The following is a 23,250-nucleotide window of genomic DNA, read 5'->3' as shown; positions in this document are numbered from 1 at the left end:
AGAAATTTCTAACTTTGTTTAGAATGAAAGCAAAACACATACACACAAAGGGCCCAGACACTCGAGCCACCAGAGGGAAGTGCTGGAAGTTTCAGCAGTTACTTAACAAGAGGATTCTGGAGCTTGAAGCAGAATTCAGTTTATTTTATAAAAGAACAATCCAAAAACGATAAACTTATTTAATTCACCAAAACTACTAAATACTGTATTTAGAGACGGCGCAGGCTCTTTTAAAACGGGTAAAAAAAAATTGCCTTTGAATTGATTTTAAAAAGTTTTCCCAAATAAGAAACACATAAAATAAATAAATTCCAAAATAAAAAGCACCCATTTCAAGCTGGAGATATTTTTAAAGTTTGATTTTAAAATAATATGTGATTGTTTTTTGATTGAATGTTGGAGTTTGGAGCTCCAGAGTCCTGTTGCTAAGTAACTGTTGACGCTTCCTGCACCAGTATTTGGATCTCTGTTTCCATTTGCTTTGGTTTTGTTTTAATTTTAAACAAAGTTAGAGACTTCACTGCTCGACGTTACTTGTTTCTTTACGACAATGAAGGTGTGTATAATTTAGAATTGATATCTTAGTGTGTGTTTTATGGCGATAAATACCTGACTCTGTGTTGTGGAAGCAGCTGTTGTTGTCCGGGCCCCGGGCCATGTCAAATGGCGGTTTGTGCAGAGAAAGCAAAGGCAACTGAGCGGAGTTAACAGTTACCACACTTCCCTGAACCTAACCGCTAAACTGTAACGTTCAACGATGACACCCTAATCCAACACTGACACCCTAACACCAACACCGCAACACTGACACCCTAACACTAACACCGCAACACTGACACCCGAATCCAACACTGACACCCTAACACCAACACCGCAACACTGACACCCTAACACTAACACCGCAACACTGACACCCGAATCCAACACTGACACCCTAACACCAATACCGCAACACTGACACCCTAACACTAACACCGCAACACTGACACCCTAATCCAACACTGACACCCTAACACTAACACCGCAACACTGACACCCTAATCCAACACTGACACCCTAACACTAACACCGCAACACTGACACCCTAATCCAATACTAACACCCTAATCCAACACTGACACCCCAACACTAACACCGCAACATTGACACCCTAATCCAACACTAACACCCTAATCCAACACTGACACCCCAACACTAACACCGCAACACTGACACCCTAATCCAATACTAACACCCTAATCCAACACTGACACCCTAACACTAACACCGCAACACTGACACCCTAATCCAATACTAACACCCTAATCCAACACTGACACCCTAACACCAACACCGCAACATTACACCCTAATCCAATACTAACACCCTAATCCAACACTGACACCATAACACTAACACCGCAACACTGACACCCTAATCCAATACTAACACCCGAATCCAACACTGACACCCTAACACTAACACTGCAACACTGACACCCTAACACTAACACTGCAACACTGACACCCCAACACTAACACCGCAACACTGACACCCTAATCCAATACTAACACCCTAATCCAACACTGACACCCTAACACTAACACCGCAACACTGACACCCTAACACTAACACCACAACACTGACACCCTAATCCAATACTAACACCCTAACACTAACACCGCAACACTGACACCCTAATCCAACACTGACACCCTAACACCAACACCGCAACACTGACACCCTAATCCAATACTAACACCCTAATCCAACACTGACACCCCAACACTAACACCGCAACACTGACACCCTAACACTAACACCACAACACTGACACCCTAATCCAATACTAACACCCTAACACTAACACCGCAACACTGACACCCTAATCCAATACTAACACCCTAACACTAACACCGCAACACTGACACCCTAATCCAATACTAACACCCTAACACTAACACTGCAACACTGACACCCTAACACCAACACCGCAACACTGACACCCTAATCCAATACTAACACCCTAACACTAACACTGCAACACTGACACCCTAACACCAACACCGCAACACTGACACCATAATCCAACACTGACACCCTAACACTAACACCGCAACACTGACACCCTAACACTAACACCACAACACTGACACCCTAATCCAATACTAACACCCTAACACTAACACTGCAACACTGACACCCTAACACCAACACCGCAACACTGACACCCTAATCCAATACTAACACCCTAACACTAACACTGCAACACTGACACCCTAACACCAACACCGCAACACTGACACCCTAATCCAATACTAACACCCTAACACTAACACCGCAACACTGACACCCTAATCCAATACTAACACCCTAATCCAACACTGACACCCTAACACTAACACTGCAACACTGACACCCTAATCCAATACTAACACCCTAATCCAACACTGACACCCAAATCCAACACTGACACCCTAACACTAACACCGCAACACTGACACCCTAACACCAACACCGCAACACTGACACCCTAACACTAACACCACAACACTGACACCCTAATCCAACACTGACACCCTAACACTAACATTGCAACACTGACACCCTAATCCAATACTAACACCCTAATCCAACACTGACACCCAAATCCAACACTGACACCCTAACACCAACATCGCAACACTGACACCCTAACACCAACACTGCAACACTGACACCCTAACACTAACACCGCAACACTGACACCCTAACAGTAACACCGCAACACTGACACCCTAATCCAACACTGACACCCTAACACCAACACCGCAACACTGACACCCTAACAGTAACACCGCAACACTGACACCCTAATCCAACACTGACACCCTAACACCAACACCGCAACACTGACACCCTAACACCAACACCGCAACACTGACACCCTAACAGTAACACCGCAACACTGACACCCTAATCCAACACTGACACCCTAACACCAACACCGCAACACTGCCACCCTAACACCAACACCGCAACACTGACACCCTAACAGTAATACCGCAACACTGACACCCTAATCCAACACTGACACCCTAACACCAACACCGCAACACTGCCACCCTAACACCAACACCGCAACACTGACACCCAAATCCAACACTGACACCCTAACACCAACACCGCAACACTGACACCCTAATCCAATACTAACACCCTAATACAACACTGACACCCTAACACTAACACCGCAACACTGACACCCTAATCCAACACTGACACCCTAACACCAACATCGCAACACTGACACCCTAATCCAATACTAACACCCTAATACAACACTGACACCCTAACACTAACACCGCAACACTGACACCCTAATCCAACACTGACACCCTAACACCAACACCGCAACACTGACACCCTAATCCAACACTGACACCCTAACACCAACATCGCAACACTGACACCCTAATCCAATACTAACACCCTAATACAACACTGACACCCTAACACTAACACCGCAACACTGACACCCTAATCCAACACTGACACCCTAACACCAACACCGCAACACTGACACCCTAATCCAACACTGACACCCTAACACCAACACCGCAACACTGACACCCTAATCCAACACTGACACCCTAACACCAACACTGCAACACTGACACCCTAATCCAACACTGACACCCTAACACTAACACCACAACACTGACACCCTAATCCAACACTGCAACACTGACACCCTAATCCAACACTGACACCCTAACACTAACACCGCAACACTGACACCCTAATCCAACACTGACACCCTAACACTGACACCCTAATCCAACACTGACACCCTAACGCTAACACCGCAACACTGACACCCTAATCCAACACTGCAACACTGACACCCTAATCCAACACTGACACCCTAACACTAACACCGCAACACTGACACCCTAATCCAACACTGACACCCTAACACTGACACCCTAATCCAACACTGACACCCTAACACTAACACCGCAACACTGACACCCTAATCCAACACTGCAACACTGACACCCTAATCCAACACTGACACCCTAACACTGACACCCTAATCCAACACTGCAACACTGACACCCTAATCCAACACTGACACCCTAACACTGACACCCTAATCCAACACTGACACCCTAACACTAACACCGCAACACTGACACCCTAATCCAACACTGACACCCTAACACTGACACCCTAATCCAACACTGACACCCTAACACTAACACCACAACACTGACACCCTAATCCAACACTGCAACACTGACACCCTAATCCAACACTGACACCCTAACACTGACACCCTAATCCAACACTGACACCCTAACACTAACACCGCAACACTGACACCCTAATCCAACACTGACACCCTAACACTAACACCACAACACTGACACCCTAATCCAACACTGCAACACTGACACCCTAATCCAACACTGACACCCTAACACTAACACCGCAACACTAACACCCTAATCCAACACTGACACCCTAACACTAACATTGACACCCTAATCCAATACTGACACCCTAACACCAACACCGCAACACTGACACCCTAACACTAACACCGCAACACTGACACCCTAATCCAACACTGACACCCTAACACTAACACCGCAACACTGACACCCTAATCCAACACTGACACCCTAACACTAACATTGACACCCTAATCCAACACTGACACCCTAACACTAACATTGACACCCTAATCCAACACTGACACCCTAACACTAACACCCTAATCCAACACTAACACCACAACACTGACACCTTAATCCAAAACTAACACAAATACTGCAACACTGACATCCTAATCCAACACTGACACCCTAACACTAACACCACAACACTGACACCCTAATCCAACACTGACACCCTAACACTAACATTGACACCCTAATCCAACACTGACACCCTAACACTAACATTGACACCCTAATCCAACACTGACACCCTAACACTAACACCCTAATCCAACACTAACACCACAACACTGACACCTTAATCCAAAACTAACACAAATACTGCAACACTGACATCCTAATCCAACACTGACACCCTAACACTAACACCACAACACTAACACCCTCATCTAATATTAACACCCTAACTTCAACACTCTCACCTGAACCCGAACACCCTAACACCCCAACTGCAACACATACCATAACACTAATACCCTAACCCCAACACTAATACTGTAACACTAACACCCTGCCACAGGGTGCGGAGGCAGTGGCGTGGTGGTAGCACCAATGGACTAGCTTTCCAGACACCCAGGTAAATGCTCTGGGGACATGGATTTGAATCCCACCATGGCAGATGGTGAAATTTGAACTCGATTAATAAAAATCTAGAATTGAAAGCTAGTCTGATGGTGACCTTGAAACCATTGTCGATTGTTGTGAAAACCAGTCTGGTTCACTAATGTCCTTTAGGGAAGTAAATCTGCTGTCCTTACCTGGTCTGGCCTACATGTGACTCCAGACCTGACTCTCCTAGCAAGCCACTCAGTTCAAGGGCAATTAGGGATGAGCAATAAATGCTAGCCTAGCCAGTGATGCCCACGTCCCATGAACGAATTTTAAAAAAACATCCTAAACCCAACACTAATATCCTAATACTAACACCCTAAGCCCAACACGAATACCGTAACACTTTGTGTTCGTCCTTTGTAGTCAAAGATGACCATGACATCAACTAGAACTCATTTAGTTAAGTTTCAGGTGCAATGTGTTCGAAGATGATTAATCAGTCCAATTTGGGCTGTTGCATGTTGGACATATATGTATTGTTTTTGCGGAAGAGATACTTGCGGCTCTGGACTTGCGAGGCTCAGTTTTTCTGTTGCCCAGTGCGACTCTGTTATGTTTATAGGAGGTGGCACCTTTGCTGATGAGACTGTGCCATATAGAGTGATCCTGCGTGAGGTTCTCCCATGTCTCAGGGGAAATGTTGGAACTCTTCAGTGAGACCTTCAGGGTGTTCTTGAAGCACATTTTTGGTTTGCATGTGAACGTTTCTCTTCAATGAGCATGCCATAGAAGAGCTTCTTTGACACGCGCTCATCAGGCACCCTGGCAACATGTCCTGCCCACCTTATCTGAGCTCTCTTCAGTACAGTGTGGATGCTAGGCATGTAAGTCAGGGAGAGAATCTCCATGTAAGGAACCTTGAATTGCCATCTGATCTTGAGCAGTCTCCGCAAGCAGGTCATGTGAAAGTGGTGTAGCTTGTTTGTGTGCCTGGAGTAAACTGTCTATGTCTCAAGCATACAAGAGAGTGGGAAGGACAACCTCTCTGTATACCTTCACTTTTGTTGAGAGACTAATTCCTCTTCACTCCAAGTCAGTTTTTAGTAGCTTGCCAAAGACAACACTGGCGTTGACTTCATTATCAATGTGACTAATAGTTGGCTTCACATACTGCTTTTGTGAAGTGGGTTGCTACAAGACTTCAGTTGTTTTGGTGCTGATGGTGAGACCGAAATGATCACATGCGATGAGAAGTGGTCCATGCTATGGTGCATTTCTTGTTCTGAACAGGCATTTAGGGCACAGTGATCAGTGGAAAGAAAGTCACAAACCACAGCTTCATGCACTTTGGTTTTGGCTTGTAGTCTCCTCAAATTGAAGACTTTGTGTGATATCACTTTAGCTAACACCAAATGCTTCAGAAAACATGGCAGAGAACATCATGCTGAACAGGGTAGGAACCAACACACAGCCCTGCTTCACTCCATTTATGACATGGAAGGCATCAGAAGACTCTCCATCGTCCAGGACATAAGCAAGCATGCAATCGTGGAATTGCCATAACATAATGATGAATTTTTCTGGACAACCAAATTTTGTCATGATCTTCTAATAGCCCCTCAGGATTAACTGTGTCAAAGGCTTTAGTCGGATCAACAAATGACATGCTCTGATGAAAGATCACTGACCTGAAAAGTTAACTCTGCTTCTCTCTCCACTGACCTGCTGAGTATTTCCAGAATTTTCTGTTTTTATTTCAGATTCCCAGCATCTGCAGTATTTTGCTTTTATTGTAACAAATGTTGAGTACAAGTTGCAGTTCTGCTCTTGGCATTTCTTCTGGTACTGACGTGCAGCAAACGCCATGTCGACTGTACCATAATCTTTTCTGAAGCTGCATTGACTTTCTGGTAGAAGGTCCTGTTCAAGATGCAGTGCCAAGGGCTTTAGCAGAACTCTTGCAAGTATTTTCCCAGCAATGCACAGTGGGGAGATTCCTCAATGGTTGCCGGAGTTCAACAATTTCCCTTCCTTTTGTAGAGGTGGACATTTGATGCATCCTTGAATTCCTGAGGAATGGCTTCCTGGTTCCACATTATCTGGAATAGTTTGGTGAGTTTGTCAGTGAACATTGTGCATCCTATCTTGCATATTTTGCCTGGTATTACATCTGACCCTGCTGCCTTTGTGCTCGACAGGAGACTGAGTGCTTTCACGATCTCAGCTTAGTTGGGGGTGTCAGTAAGTGACATGTTGGGGTAAGTGGGCAATTGCCTCATCATTGATTGTTGAGGGCCAATTCAGAACATTGTTAAAATGTTCTGCACATTTCTCCAGAAATTTGGTCTTGTCTGCAATCCGTGTGGTTCCAGCAGCACTGAGGAGAGGGGAATTTTTGGCAGCCTGTGGACTGTAGATTGTCTTCAGAGCATCATGGAAGTGTTTAGTACCATTTCTATCTGCGCGCGATTGTATTTCTTCTCCCTTTTTGTGTAGTCAGGGATCCTGCATTTCTCTAAGCTTTGATTGGATGATTTTACAGATGTTGTTGAAGGCAGCTTTATTTGAAGCAGATGAACAGTCGTTTGGTAGGCTCTAAGGAGACGGTGTTTCTCATCCAAGAGAGTCTGAATCTTCACATTGTTTTCATCAAACAAGTCCTAGTGCTTACGGATGGTGGGTCCCAGATGTTCTAGGGCGTTAGAGTGCACCAAGTCTCAGAAGGTAATCTAGTCATCCTCCATGCTGTGAGAGAGACAATTTTAATACCATCTAGCTGGCAGTCCAAATCTTCTGAGAGGTTTTTCCTTCACAGTGTCCATTTTGAGTCTTGAAATGTTGAGTCTCTTATTGACTTTTTTTCCCCCTGGGGACTTCTCATGGGCTGAATATGGATGTTGAGCTTTGAGACAATGGGCTGGATTTTCATTTTGGGGTCGGGACCCCGAAGCCCAGATAAGTTCTGGGTCCTGACCCCTCACTACATCAGCGTGGCTGGCACGATACTACCTTCCAATGTAAATAATCTAATAGGCCGGGGGTGAGTGTGGCTCACAATCAGCGGCACCAGAACTGGCATGGAGATGAGAAGTGGCTCCAGACTGCAATGTTGAAAGGCTTACCGTTGCCTTGCAGAATGGTGCAGGCTGCAGATCAGAGGGCCAGCAGCGTTACCGTGCAAACATGTGGCCAAATGGTGAACAGGAAGGTAGATGAAGTGCTGTGTTTCAATAACACTTTTTTTCGATTTCTTTGAATAATTAGCGACATCAAAAAATAGCTAACCACATTGCTTCTGACAGCTAATCACTTACGTGCACTGGACCATTTGTTCTTCCACTTTGAAAATTTGCTTCTGACCCTCCCCAGCCTCTTAACAAGCTCCTCAAGGAGTTAATTGGAGGTGAGCAAGTTCCTGGCTCCTTATCCCTCTCCCTCTCTTTGAAAATTGCAGCGTGTTCTAGAGGCGCCAGGATATAGAGACACCTTCTGGGATCACTTTGAAAATCCAGCCCAATGAGTCTGTGGTCATTCCAACAATCTGCTCCACACAGGGCTTTGGTCATTTCTGACATCCTGCCTGTCCTTCCTTCTGACAATAATGTAGTCAATTAGGTGCCAGTGCTTCGAGTGAGGGTGCATCGAGGTTGTCTTGTTTTGGATTGGCAGACAGAATACAGTGTTGGTAATGAGGAGGTCATGCTGTGCACACATCTTCAGCAGAACTGGTAATGTCACTGGACCAGTAATCCAGAGATCCAGGCTCGTGCTCTAGGGTCATGGGTTCGAATCCCACCATGGCAGATGGTGAAATTTGAATTCAAGTAGTAAATCTGGAATGAAAAAGCTAGTCTAATGGTGACCATGAGACCATTGTCGATTGTTGTAAAAACCCATCTGGTTCACTAACGTCCTTTAGCGAAGGAAATTTGCCGTCCTTACCTGGTCTGGCCTACATGTGATTCCAGACCCACAGCAATGTGGTTGACTCTGAAATGCCCTCTGAAATGGCCTAGCAAGCTACTAGGTTCAAGGACAATTAGGGATGGGCAACACATGCTGGCCTAGCCAGCAACGCCCACATCCCATGATCGAATAAAAAAAGAAGGCTGTTGCTGATTCCAATTCCAACTCCATTTCTCCCTAAAACTCCCTCCCAGGTCTGATGGTCTGTGCCAACTATGGCATTAAAATCACCGAGGATGATGAATTTGTCTGATCTTGGCACAGCAGCCATCAAAGATTCTAGCTCTTTAGAAAATTTATCTTTCAATTCTTCAGGATTTGTCATCATTGGCACATAAGCACTGACAAAGGTGACATGATTTTTCCATGTGAGGGAGAGATGCAATGTCATGAGTCGGTCATTTGTGCCTTTTGGGAGACTGGCCAGTTGGGGCCTAGGTTGGACTTGATAGCAAACCCTACTCCTACTTAACGATGCTCTTCACTACTGCGACCATCTCAAAAGAAGGTGGATCCTGCTCCAGCTTCTGTAATTTGCCCTTCATCAGCTAGACGCATCACATTTAATGCAGCTATGTCAATGTTGTATCTGGCAAGTTCTCTCCCAACCAGGGCTGTCCGTCGCTGTGTTATGTCTGCTCTGGCATAGTCCATGAGTGTTCACACATTCCACATGCCAATGGTAAGTGGTGTTCTCTTGGTTTTCTTTGCATTTGTCATTTGACCACTGTAATGGGATCCCCATCAGTCACGGTAAACTGGCCAGGCTAGTTGAAGCAGACAAGGTTTAGGGCACCTTTTCTAGCTCCTTCCTCATGCCATGGATGTGAGCTGCTCAGTAGCTCAGGGGACTGCCAAAGTCCACCGCTGCTTCAATCCAGTGAGAGACAACCCTATGGCCTGAGCCACCTGTGTGCGGCTACAGCTTCCAACGTATCCTCGCTTGCTGCTTCGTCGCTCCCCCAAAGCCATAGGACGTAAAAGCTGTATGATGAATGAATTGGTGGGTGATGTCATGATTTGCACATTAAATAGATTATAGTGAGGGAGAGTTGCACTGTCACAGGCACATCTTAACCCACTGGCAAGACAAAGTTGAGATGGCTGGAGTTGATTCTGGATGCAGTGGATGACCTTGGTATCTGAGCAGACTCTTAACACTCCACAATGCTTTGCTTAGGCCCCTTTATGGCCACTGAATTCACATTGAGCTCTTCTGCCCACTCCACTGAATATGACTTCACATGCAAGGATAGACAAATTCTAATTTACCAATGGGGAGACAGATCAGCTGCTATCACCTGGTTTTGCCCACCTGTTGAGACAGTTTGCTGGGGCCATTGTCACATGTAAACAACTACTTGGAGCCATAGACGAGAGCTAGGTGCCAGTGGGAACCAACGAAAGGTGAACCACTCCAAAGAGTGCAATAAGTTCCCCCTTTTCAGAGGTATTACCCCTCCCAGACACACCCCATCCTAACACCCTAACCCCAATGCATTAATACCTTAACCCTAACCACAGGTTATATGGTCACCATTACCAGCTTTTTTTTACAATTCCAGATTTATTTCTTAACTGAATTTAAACTCCCCAGCTGGTATGGTGGGATTTGAACTCATATCTGTGTATTACTACTCTAGTAACATAACCATTATGCTACCATTCACTTACAGGTTACCTGTGGAACAAAGTTTCAGTAGATTGGCAGCTGCTTGCAAAATTTTGTCCACTATACCAGTCAAAAAAACTAGCAGGAAATTACTGCCTTTCTTTCTCTTCTTCCAAATACTTTTGACACACTAAAGCGTGATGGATTTGTACATATGTGCTTGTGCATGTATGTGTGTGTAAGCTGCTAAATTGGAGCGATTTTTTTTAATAGAAAAATAAAATGGATTACAAATCCATTGGAATGTGAAAAGGATGTGTTTAATTTTTAAAGAGTGAGACAAGATTGCTTCCAGCCCAAAACATGACTCACACCAAAGAGACAGAGAGACCCACTTAGCAGGTCTGGAGGTTATCCTCATTATTTGATCATATAAAACTGGTTTGTGGAACTGCTACTTATAACAATCCCTTCTCAATTACACATTGTAGCTTTCAGTGTGCAAAAGGTTCATAGGAGTTATCTTGAAACCCAAACATTGTGCCCCTTTACTTGTAGCTAGCATGACAGACCCGGTTTTCTGTTTATTGGCCCAGGTATATTACCAAAAAAAAAGAAAAAAGAAAAGATAGTGCTTTCATTTATATAGTACCTGTCATGACCTCAGAATGTCTCAAGCTGCTTTTCACCCAATCAGGCACTTTTGCAGTGTAGTCATTGTTGTAATGTTGAAAATACAGCTTCCAAGTTCCACACAGCAAGAGCCCACAAACAGTGATATCATAATTACCAGATAATCTTTTTAGTGCTGTTTATTGAGGGATACCTATCCGCCTGAACACTCCCCTGCTCTTCTTTGAAGTAGTGCCGTGGGATCTCTTATGTCCGTTTGAAAGATCTGAAAGACAGCACCTCCCACAGTATAGTACTACCTCAGTATTGCACTGAAGTGTCAGCCTAGATTATGTGTTCATGTCTGTGGAGTGGGACTTCAATTCTCAACCTTCTGACAGAGACAAGAGCGCTGCCAACAAACTACTTCGACACCAAACTTATCTTAAGGTGAGGGGAGACAAAATAGTCATGGGAGTTGGATTTAAGATAAAAGAGACAAAAAAATCTAGAGTAAAGAAGGATAGAAAAGACCCAAAAATGTAATACAAATAGATGGTATTTATAGTCAATTTAACGTCTGTGGTGGGTAAGGTTTTAGGAACAATAATCAGGGAAAAAATGAACGGGCACTTGGAGAGGTTTGCATTAATTAAGCAGAGCCAGCACTAATTTTAAAAGGCAGATGGTGCTTGACTAATCTAACTGAATTTTTTGATGGGGTAACAGAGAAGGTTGATGAAGGGAAAGCAATGGATGTTGTCGATATGGATTTAAGAAAGCATTTGACAAGTACCACATAAAAGGCAGGTTAACAAGACTGAGGCTCATGGAATAAGAGGGTCAGTGTCAGCTTGGGAAAAAAATGGCTTAAGGACAGATAACAGTGAGTCGTAAATGTTTGTTTTTCAGACTGGAGGATGATAGACAGTGGTGCTCCCCAAGGGTCAGTGCTAGGACCACTGCTTTTTTTGATATAGATAAATGACTTGTATATTGGTATACAGAATAAAATTTAAAAATTTGCCAATGATGCCAAACTTGGAGGTGTGGAAGACAGTCAGGATGATACCAATCGACTGCAACAGGACATAGATAGGCTAGCAGAATGGGCAGACAAATGGCAGATAGAATTTAAGATAGGAAGTGTGAGGTGATGCAGTTTGGCAGAAGGGATAGGGACTGTAAATATAGACTTAATGGCACAGTTCTAAAGAGTGTGCAGGGACAGGGGGACCTGTGGGTTCTTGTGCATAGATCTTTGAAGGTGGCAGGACATATTGAGAGAGTGGTTAGCAAAGCATATGGGATCTTGAGCTTCATAACTAGAGGTATTGAGTACAAAAACAGCAAAGTTATGCTGAACCTTCATAAAGCTCTGGCTAGACCACAATTAGATTTTGGTTTCCAGTTCTGGTCACCACATTTTTGGAAGGATGTGAGGGTCCTTGAGAGGGTGCAGAGGGGATTTACCAGAATGGTTCCCGGGATGAGGGATTTTAGCTACAAGGTTAGGCTGAAGAAGCTGGGGTTGCTCTCCTTGAGCAAAGGAGATTGAGGGGAGATTTGATAGAGGTGCACAAGAGTATGGCAGGTTTAGATAAGATAGACAAAGAAAAGCTGTTCTCATTTAATGATGGTACAAGGACTAGAGGACACAGATAAGGTTTTTTTTTTTAGTTTAGAGATACAGCACTGAAACAGGCCCTTCGGCCCAACGAGTCTGTGCCGACCATCAACCACCCATTTATACTAATCCTACACTAATCCCAAATTCCTACCACATCCCGACCTGTCCCTAGATTTCCCTACCACCTACCTATACTAGGGACAATTTATAATGCCCAATTTACCTACCAACCTGCAAGTCTTTTGGCTTGTGGGAGGAAACCGGAGCACCCGGAGAAAACCCACGCAGACACAGGGAGAACTTGCAAACTCCACACAGGCAGCACCCAGAATTGAACCTGGGTCGCTGGAGCTGTGAGGCTGCGGTGCTAACCACTGCACCACTGTGCAAAAGTTGCAGGGGTGATGCAAGGAAGAACTTTTTAATATAGCGAGTGGCAATGACCTGGAACTCACTGCCTACGAGAGTGGTGGAAGTGCAGACGATGAATGATTTCAGAAGGAAATTGGGATAGGCACTTGAGGGAAATATACTTGTAGGGCTACAGGGATAGAGTGGGGTAATGGGACTTATTGGATTTCTCTGTGGAGAGCCAGCATGGACTCCTTAGGCGGAATGGCCTCCTTCTGTGCCATTATGACTCTTAAATAATTTAGGGAGTTTTGAATGAAATGGAATTGAACAGAAGTTTCACTTAACTAGTTTTCTATTTACAACCCAATCTGTAGTAACATAAACAGGCTGATCTCTGGCCATTTAAATCTTTACAACAATAATACCAAGGTTTCCTCTTACATCCTTTTTCTTTCCTTTCTGCATTGAACTCATGGCTAATAGCACATGATCCAACAACAACAACAGCTATTTGTATTTCTTTGGCACCTTTAATGTAGAAAAACGTTGCAAGGTACTTCACAGAAATGTAAGGGAAAAATATGGATGCCAGGCTGTGACTGAAAACTCGATCAAGAGGTAGGTCTTAAGAAGGATCTTAGAGGTAGAGAGGGAGGTAATTAGGCAGAGGGGTTTAGGGAGGGAATTCCAGGGTGTAGGGCATATTTGGCTGAAGGTGAAGGGAGGTTGGGATGCAGTTGAGACCAGAATTGGAGGAACCCAACATTCATGACTTGCAAGTTAACAGGCTTGAAACAGAAGGTCTGACTCAATGCAGTTTTTTACTGTTGTCATAGAGTCACAGAGCCGTACAGCATAGAACCAGGCCCTTCGGCCCACCGTGTCCATGCCGACCATAATGCATATCTATACTGGTCCCACCTGTCTGCATTAATTCCATATCCCTCTATGCCTTGCTCATTCAAGTACCTGTCCAGATGCCTCTTAAATGTTGCTCCTGTTCCTGCCTCCACCACCTCCTCTGGCAGCTCATTCCAGATACCCACTATTCTTTGTGTGAAAAATTTACCCCTTTGATCCCCTTTAAACCTCCTCCCTCTCACCTTAAATCTATGCCCTCTAGTTTTAGTCACCCCTACCATGGGAAACAGACTCTGGCTATCTACCCGATCTATGCCTCTCATAATTTTATATACCTCTATCATGTCCAGGGAAAACAGACCCAGCCTATCCAATCTCTCTTTATATCTCAAGCCCTCCAAAGCAGGCAACATCCTTGTGAATCTTTTCTGCATCCTCTCGAGCTTAATCACATCTTTCCTGTAGTGCGGCGACCAGAACTGCACACAGTAATTGTGTATTGCTAACGCCATGGCCTCCTTGCCAAATGTCTTCCACTTGCATTGAGTGCTATGGGACTACTTCTAATTAACCAAGTTAGAGGCTATGCATCCTGTCCCCCCCTAGATCCCTACAGCTCTCCAATATTTTCATGTAGCTCCGCACCAGTTTCAGATAGAGCAGTGCAGATTACTAATATCTGCAATTCCTATATTAACCCACCTATCTCCATCACCGTCCTTCTCAACCCTGAACACACCTAGCAAGACTGTTAGTTCATCTTTACAAACTGAGCATAATCTTCTCAACCTGCATCATTCCCAATGAAATTGTGTCCGTGCTTCTAGGAATAATCACCTGTTTCTATATTGCAGGAATGTAGCAAGAAACTGCACTGGTTTGGTCAATTGAGATCTCATCTGATAAGCCAAAGAAGCATTGACATGGATGAAGGTCTATCAACAACAACTTGCATTTATTAGCGCTTTTAACATAGTAAAACATCCCAATGTGTTTCATAGGCAGAGATGGACACCAAGCAGCAGTAGCAGGAGATAAGTTGGGGAAACCGAGAATTTGACCTCAGTTTAAACCATCTAGAAAGAAAAAGCTGGTATCAGTAAAAATGACCATGATGCTGGACATTGTTATAAAAACACAGCTGATTTGCTAATGTCCTTTGGAAAGGAATCAGCCGTACTTACTTAGTCTGATCAACATGTGACTCCAGTCCCACACCAATGTGGTTGACTCTTAACTGCCCTCTGAAGTGGCCCAGCAAGCCACTCAGTTGAGGCAACTAGGGATGGGCAATAAATGTTGGCCTTTCCTGTAACACTCATATCACATGAATGAGTTTAAGAAAAGTGACTTTTCTTAAGAAGACTTTTGAAAGTGTGAAGAGAGGTAGGAATGGAGAGGGGTTTGGAGAGAGTCCTAGAGTGTAGACACAATTACCAAAGCTGAAGCAAAAGGAGGGGGATGCACAGGACACCAGATTTTTAAGAATGGAGAACACATAATGTTATGTTCACCTGTCATAGATAAGGGAGTGGCAAAATTATGGAGGAACCTTTAGACAAGGATAAATATTCTGAGTTAAATGCATTAATACATGGAGACCCAATGGAGATTGTGAAGGACGGAAATAATAGGGGGAGAGAACTTGATGTAAGAGGGTATGTTCTGGACAAGTTGGGTTTTGTAGCGTGGTGTATTTTGTTTTAGAATTTTTTAAATAATTTGTTTTAACTTGACAGTTTTTTCTCTACATTTTAAAACTGTTTTTTGTAATTGTATCCTGTTGTATGGAATAACAGCATATTAAGTAATAACTGGGGAGAATTTAGTAGGTTTATAAAAGTAAATGATATCTGTCTTCAATTTTTGTTTCATATTAGATAAACTATTCATAATTGAAAATTCCTTGAAAATTGATGTTTGAAATCGCAGTTTTCTTTTCATTATGGATTTAAATGATACATTATCCAAATCGCAGACTGCATCATTGGTGCCAGGTACAAGCACCAAAACATGGAAAAACAAGGTATGTTTTGTAACTCTTGCTTTGAGTGTTCAGCTGTAGAATGGAGACTCCATTATCCACATTCCTATTCTCTACGAGAAATTATGCAGGCCAAAGCCTCTGTGAGATAATTGTCTCATCGTACAGCTTCTTTTGTTAATTGTGGTTTACTTGCTTTGAATAAAGTTACATAATGGGATGAATAATGTGATGTCAAGCACTGAAAATGCAACGGCACTTTGGGAGCTGGGCATCGTCTCGGGGGACATTCACATTGACTCGAGATACAGCAGGCAAGTTACATTGGTGTTCTGAGGTTGTGCAAAAAACAGCAAGCCTCATTATAGCCACAGCTTTTAATTAAGTAAGGGATCATTCCCATAATGCAGCTGATGTTTTTTGGACACTCAGTGGCCATTTTGTAATGATAACTTCAAGGAGGCCTCAAATTGTTTAGTTTAGAGATACAGCACTGAAACAGGCCCTTCGGCCCACCGAGTCTGTGCCGACCATCAACCACCCATTTATACTAATCCTACACTAATTCCATATTCCTACCACATCCCCACCTGTTCCTATATTTTCCCTACCACCTACCTACACTAGGGGCAATTTCTAATGGCCAATTTACCTATCAACCTGCAAGTCTTTGGCATGTGGGAGGAAACCGGAGCACCCGGAGGAAACCCACGCAGACACAGGGAGAACTTGCAAACTCCACACAGGCAGTACCCGGAATTGAACCCGGGTCGCTGGAGCTGTGAGGCTGCGGTGCTAACCACTGCGCCACTGTGCCGCCCAGTAATTAAACTCGTCCTCCTTGGTGGCTCTCTTTCTATTAGGGCCACTTTTCCTTGCTGTACCTTCTGTTACTAGACCTCCAAAGGCCAATTCCTCAAATTGGCCATGGTGTACAAGCCATTTTGCAGTCAGCAGCCTTTTAATAGCTGCTGGCCCTTGTTAAAGTGTCCCCAAATCCCTTGGTGGCCCCAGCATAAGAGGTGCTAAACACCAGGAGCTTTGCAAAATAATTAAATATGCTGGCACTGCATTATTGGGTGAAGTCAGCTGTGTGGGAACACATTTACAGCCCACTATTTATTTTGTTATTTGTGTTGTATGTCTTCATTCTAGTGCTTGGAAATTACTATATAACGTGTATCAGATCAAAATTTGGGGGCTGTCAATTACCAATCAGTATCCAGTATTCTTCAGGAGAGGAGTGCCTCCTCAGTTAGTAACTAGTTTGCCTATTTATAGTAATTATTTAAGGAAATTTGTAATTTTTCCTGTCAATGGTGGCTTCTCATGAAAGTGTATGGTGATCATTGCATATACTGAACAACCATTTCCAGAATTATCTCCTTTTACTTCAGAAAATTGCAGTTATCTTTTTATTTTTGTGAAGAGCAGAATGCTATCTAGATTTTCAACCATCACAATTTGAACACGCATTTGACAGCCAACAATTAAAGGATTATGTTTTTGTTCATTTTTTTCCCATGTAGAATTATTTTCATAGAATAATCAAAGCTTGTTTTTGAAAGTATATATTTAAATTTATGGATTTATTATTTATGCTTAATGCAACGCATTCCTCAAAGATGCTCATCAGCAGTGAAATAATGATCCCTATTTCCACCATTCTTTTTGAACCAGTCTAGTATCCCAAAATTCAGAAGAGTAGAATTGAGCCAATGTAAATTTAATAGTGCCTCTGCTTTTTTATTGCACTAAGACCTGTGTTAGTGCTGTTGACTTCTGACACATAGATCTCATACAAGTGCCTAGAAGCTGAAATAAAACTTAAGGAATTTGCAAAGACTACTGACCTGGATTATCGTTCCGGTATTTCCTGCCATTGGTTTCCAGTGGATCCCAGTGAGCTTACTTTCAGGTTGTAGTCGAGAGCCATAGACCAGAAACTGCTGCCACTACTATGGGTCTTGTGCAATATAAAATCAGCTTTTGTACCCCTTATGATGATGTTATTTTGAATTGTCAATGTAAACACATTCCTAAGAAATTTGCAATTTTTTATAACAAATTTCTTTAACAGCTTTAAGATTATATTAATGTTGAGCTTCAAAATTGTAGCATTCTTTAAATAAATTATTTTTCAACTTTTTGGTCCCAGTTTTGATTTTTTTCCTCTTTAATCTTGAGGATTCAGGGGAAAGTATGAACATTTCAGAACATATATATATATATATGTTTTAAAATAACATAAGCTGCTTGTGCTTTATTCATGGGCTTGCTGATTGTGTTAGCTCACTATGAATGTAAGGCAGGCAAACTGTACAGAGGACTCCTAAATCGGAAGCTGATTAAGGAAGCAAAGTGTTTATGTGATGTAATTTAACACATAAACACTTTCGCTTCTCAATCAGCTCTCCTATCCATCAATGTAGTTAGCCTTTCTGGAGTTTAGCAGGGACAGACGCAATCCTTATTTTAATGAGTTCTCTTAAAATAAACCATAAAATTTGGAAGTGGGGAGGAAGGAGAGAGAGCCATGCAACATTAAATGTATACCCCAAAATAAGTGGATAACAATTTGTTGGACATGAGTTACACACTTAAGAAGGCTTCTCAAATAAAAAATAATTAGTTGTTCTTGCATTCTTGTTTCCATTGTACCCTCTAGCATATTTCCACAAAACCAGACACCACAGTGCTCGTTGCTGTAGCTTTGCAAGATCACATTATTAGGAATCTGCGGCTCCAAAACCTTTCATTGTCTGATACTTTTAAAACAAAACCACGGACTAAAATGAATTGTTACAGGCCCATAGGCAGAAACACTGTGAAGCCTGTAGTGGATACAGGAATAAAAAGAAAAGAAGAAAGAAAGAAAATAAAAGATGATGAGGAAAAAGAGTATGTTTTGGACCCAAAACCCCTGGGCCTTACTTTGGGTAAATATATTTAACTTTTTGTTGCTTTGAAGTTGCATTATGCTTATGATGCAATTTTTAAATTACGGTGTGTGGCCTATGTAAAAAAACATTTGGGGATGAGGTGGATATTTATTACAAATCTGGTGGATAATTTGTTTATGTCAGTCTCCCATTTGAAAAAAATCCATAGAACAAATAAAATAATTTAAAATGATCAGCTCAGAGATTGGAGCTTCTTAAAACCATGAAACCTACTTAATTTAGTGGGAAGCTATAGGAACATGATTTATTGGTTTACAAGGGAGAAATTATTGGCAGCCATTTTAAGAGTTGGAAATGACACCTCCTGCCATTTTGAAGCAAATTCTGCAGAACTAACAGTATAGATTTAAGAACTAACTTTCATGTAGTGATATTTATTTGCCACCATTTTTTTATGGTCCGTGATGTAATGAGGAAATAAAATGTGGAACAAAGTCAGCCTTCTCTTGAGCTGTTGAAAAAAAAGCTTTATAAATATTAATGTACAAATAGTCACATGTAAGAATAGCTCTCCCACTCCCCCACACCCACCCCCCAATCGCCTTCACCATGGCTTATGGTTCAGGGCAACACATGCACGCCAAGTAGACTCTGAATCATCCAGTTTCAACGACACCTGTGGATGGCTCCTGCAATTCTTGTATTGAAGGCATATATGCTTTCTGGCTCTGATATATGCCTGAAATCTTATTTTCTTTTTCCATTTCTGCTGGTACGTTCTTAATTTGAATATGGATGAACTTTAACTTTCTGACAATTAATTGGCATTAGATATTTTGAAAGTTTCGAATGTAAATTAAAATTAATTCCTTTCATTTAAATTACCTTTGAACAAGGTGTCAAATAGCAAAAAGGCCCTGGTTCAGTTTGCGACGTAGAAATAGTTAGCTGGTTTCAGTTTTTACTCAACTAGAAACACGTGTCTTAAATTTTGGTTTATTAATTTCTTCTTTTGAGCACAGAAAATGGGTCTGGTTGATGCACCTAAAGCACCGTTAACAGACAGTGAATGGCAGCTTGTGAAAAAGAGATCAGTACAACAGGGAGATTCAGCACAGCCCTGTGTTATATGCAGAGAAGAGTTTGGAATTCATCAACAGGTGGGTACTTTAAAAAACTGAGCAGTAAAACCTTTTCACTATACTTGGAGTAACATTGCTAGCCTATAAGGACATTTAGCAAATTAATTGTAATCTACTTGGAAACAGTGATTGAGATACAAGTGAAAAATATTAACACAGTTAAAATAGTGGTGCAATGAAGCATAGGAAGATAGGAACAGGAGTAGGCCATTCAGCCTGTCCCGTCATTCAATGAGATCATGGCTGATCTGCTGCATAACTCCATATACCTGCCTTTGGCCCATATCCCTTAATATCTTTGCTTAACAAAAATCTATCTCAGATTTAAAATGAACAACTGTTCTAGCTTCAACTGCTGTTGTGGGAGCGAGTTCCAAACCTCTACCACCCTTTGCATGAAGAAGTGCTTCCTAACATCTCCCCTGAATGGTCTGGTCCTAATTTTTAGACTATGCCCCCTAGTTTTAGAATCTCCAACCAGTGGAAATAGTTTATCTTTATCTAGCCTGTCTTTTCCTGTTAATATCTTGAAGACTTCAATCAGATCACCCCTCAACTTTGTAAATTCTAGCAAAAACAAGCCTAATTTGTGTAATCTCTCCTCGTAACTTAACCCCTGTAGTCCCGGTATCATTCTTGTAAACCTACGTTGCACTCCTTCCAAGGCCAATATATCCTTCCTAAGGTGTGGTGCCCAGAACTGCTCACAGTACTCCAAGTTGGGTCTAACCAGGGTTTTGTACAGCTGCAGCATAACCTCTGGGTCTTTATACTCCAATCCTCTAGATATAAAGGCTAGCATTCCATTAGCCTTTTTGATTATTTTCTGCACTTGCTCGTGGCATTTTAAAGATCTGTGCACCTGAACCCCCAAGTCTCTTTGGACAGCCACTGTACTTAACCTCTTCCCATTTAGAAAGTACCCTGCTCTATTCTTTTTTGGTCCGAAATGGATAACCTCACACATGCCCGCATTGAAATCCATCTGCCACAGTTTTGCCCATTCACCTAGTCTGTCAATATCTCTTTGCAGTTTTGTGCTATCATCTAAACTGTCTACAATGCCGCCTAACTTTGTATCATCAGCAAATTTGGATATATGACTTACTATGCCATCATCCAAGTCGTTAATGAATAATGTGAATAATTGAGGCCCCAACACAGATCCCTGTGGGACACCACTAGTCACATCCTGCCAATCGGAGTACTTACCCATTATCCCCACTCTCTGTCGCCTACCACTCAACCAACTTTCTAACCATGTCAATAATTTTCCCTCAACTCCATGGGCTTCTACCTTAGTTAACAGTCTCTTATGTGGGACTTTATCAAATGCCTTCCAGAAGTCCATATAAATAACAGCTTTAGACACTCCCCTGTCCACTACTTGAGTCACCTCTTCAAAAAATTCAATGAGATTTGTCAGGCATGACCTTCCCGTCATGAATCCATGCTGGCTGTCCCTGATTAACTGAAATTTTTCTAGGTGTTCAGTCACCCTATCCTTGATTATAAACTCCAGCAACTTGCCCACCAGATGTCAGGCTAACTGGTCTGTAATTTCCTTGGTTCTCCCTTTCACCCTTCTTAAAAAGTGGGGTGACATGTGCAACTTTCCAATCCAGAGGGACCACTCCTGAATCTAGGGAACTCTGAAAGACTATAGTTAGAGCATCTACAATGTGCTCCCCTACTTCCTTAAGCCCAAGTATATTTATTCTAATCTCCCTAAAAGTCATGTTCATGTGCTGAAACTTGAATACCATTTACACATGTTTAGAAACCATAGTAAACTGGGTGGCATATTAGTTGGGAACATTCTCCTTTCACCTCAGGGATCTGTTTTGTTAATCTAACAAAATATTATTGTATGAAACTTTCCACTGTTTAGGAGTTAAGACCATTTCAGCCTTGTCCTTGCAGGCTGAGTATAAAACAGTCACTGAATGGACCAAATAAATCTTACTCAGGTGCAATTAGGGCTCATTCAAAGAAATGTGGAGGTTGTTTAGGGAGCACTTGCTGCGACTGCTGGATAGGTTTGTCCCGATGAGGCAAGGAAGGGATGGTAGGGTGAAGGAACCTTGGATGACAAGAGATGTGGAAAAGCTAGTCAAGAAGAAGAAGGAAGCTTACTTAAGGTTGAGGAAGCAAGGATCAGACAGTGCTCTAGAGGGTTACAAGGTAGCCAGGAAGGAACTGAAGAATGGACTTAGGAGAGCTAGAAGGGGACATGAAAAAGTCTTGGCGGGTAGGATTAAGGAAAATCCCAAGGCATTCTACACTTTTGTGAGGAACAAGAGGATGGCCAGAGTGAGGGTAGGGCCGATCAGGGATAGTGCAGGGAACTTGTGCCTGGAGTCGGAGGAGGTAGGGGAGGTCCAAAATGAATACTTTGCTTCAGTATTCACTAGTGAGAGGGACCTGGTCGTTTGTGAGGACAGCGTGGAACAGGCTGATATGCTCGAACAGGTTGAGGTTAAGAGGAAGGATGTGCTGGAAATTTTGAATGATATGAGGACAGATAAGTCCCCAGGGCCAGACGGGATATACCCAAGGATATTACGGGAAGCGAGGGAAGAGATTGCTGCGCCTTTGGCAATGCACTTTGCGTCCTCACTGTCCACTGGAGTAGTACCGGATGATTGGAGGGTGGCAAATGTTGTTCCCTTGTTCAAGAAAGGGAATAGGGATAACCCTGGGAATTGCGCAGGGATCTGTTCTGGGACCTCTGCTCTTTGTGATTTTTATAAATGACTTGGATGAGGAAGTGGAAGGCTGGGTTAGCAAGTTTGCCGATGACACGAAGGTTGCCGGAGTTGTGGATAGTGTGGAAGGCAGTTGTAGGTTGAAATGGGACATTGACAGGATGCAGAGCTGGGCTGAGAAGTGGCAGATGGAGTTCAACCTGGAAAAGTGTGAAGTGAT

General features: G+C 42.8%; 1 protein-coding gene across 3 annotated transcripts in view; it reads left to right on the top strand.

Moving 5' to 3' along the window:
• Window positions 1-457: 457 nt before the first annotated feature.
• Window positions 458-23,250, top strand: part of rnf32 (ring finger protein 32) — a 76,471-nt gene continuing 53,678 nt past the window's right edge. For 2 of the 3 annotated variants that reach the window (XM_068051932.1, XM_068051947.1), the window contains exons 1-5: window positions 458-556; window positions 15,148-15,226; window positions 16,174-16,319; window positions 18,946-19,216; window positions 20,198-20,340. In XM_068051932.1, coding sequence (XP_067908033.1) covers window positions 16,239-16,319; window positions 18,946-19,216; window positions 20,198-20,340 — 495 coding nt within the window. In that variant the 5' untranslated portion in view covers window positions 458-556; window positions 15,148-15,226; window positions 16,174-16,238. Of the gene's footprint in view, window positions 557-7,939; window positions 7,983-15,147; window positions 15,227-16,173; window positions 16,320-18,945; window positions 19,217-20,197; window positions 20,341-23,250 lie in introns of those variants that run through there. The other variant, XM_068051941.1, reaches the window with a different exon arrangement.

This window comes from Heterodontus francisci, chromosome 2 (genome assembly GCF_036365525.1).
Source record: "Heterodontus francisci isolate sHetFra1 chromosome 2, sHetFra1.hap1, whole genome shotgun sequence".
In the NCBI taxonomy this organism is placed as follows: Eukaryota; Metazoa; Chordata; class Chondrichthyes; order Heterodontiformes; family Heterodontidae; genus Heterodontus; species Heterodontus francisci.
This window is presented reverse-complemented; position numbering and strand designations above follow the sequence as displayed.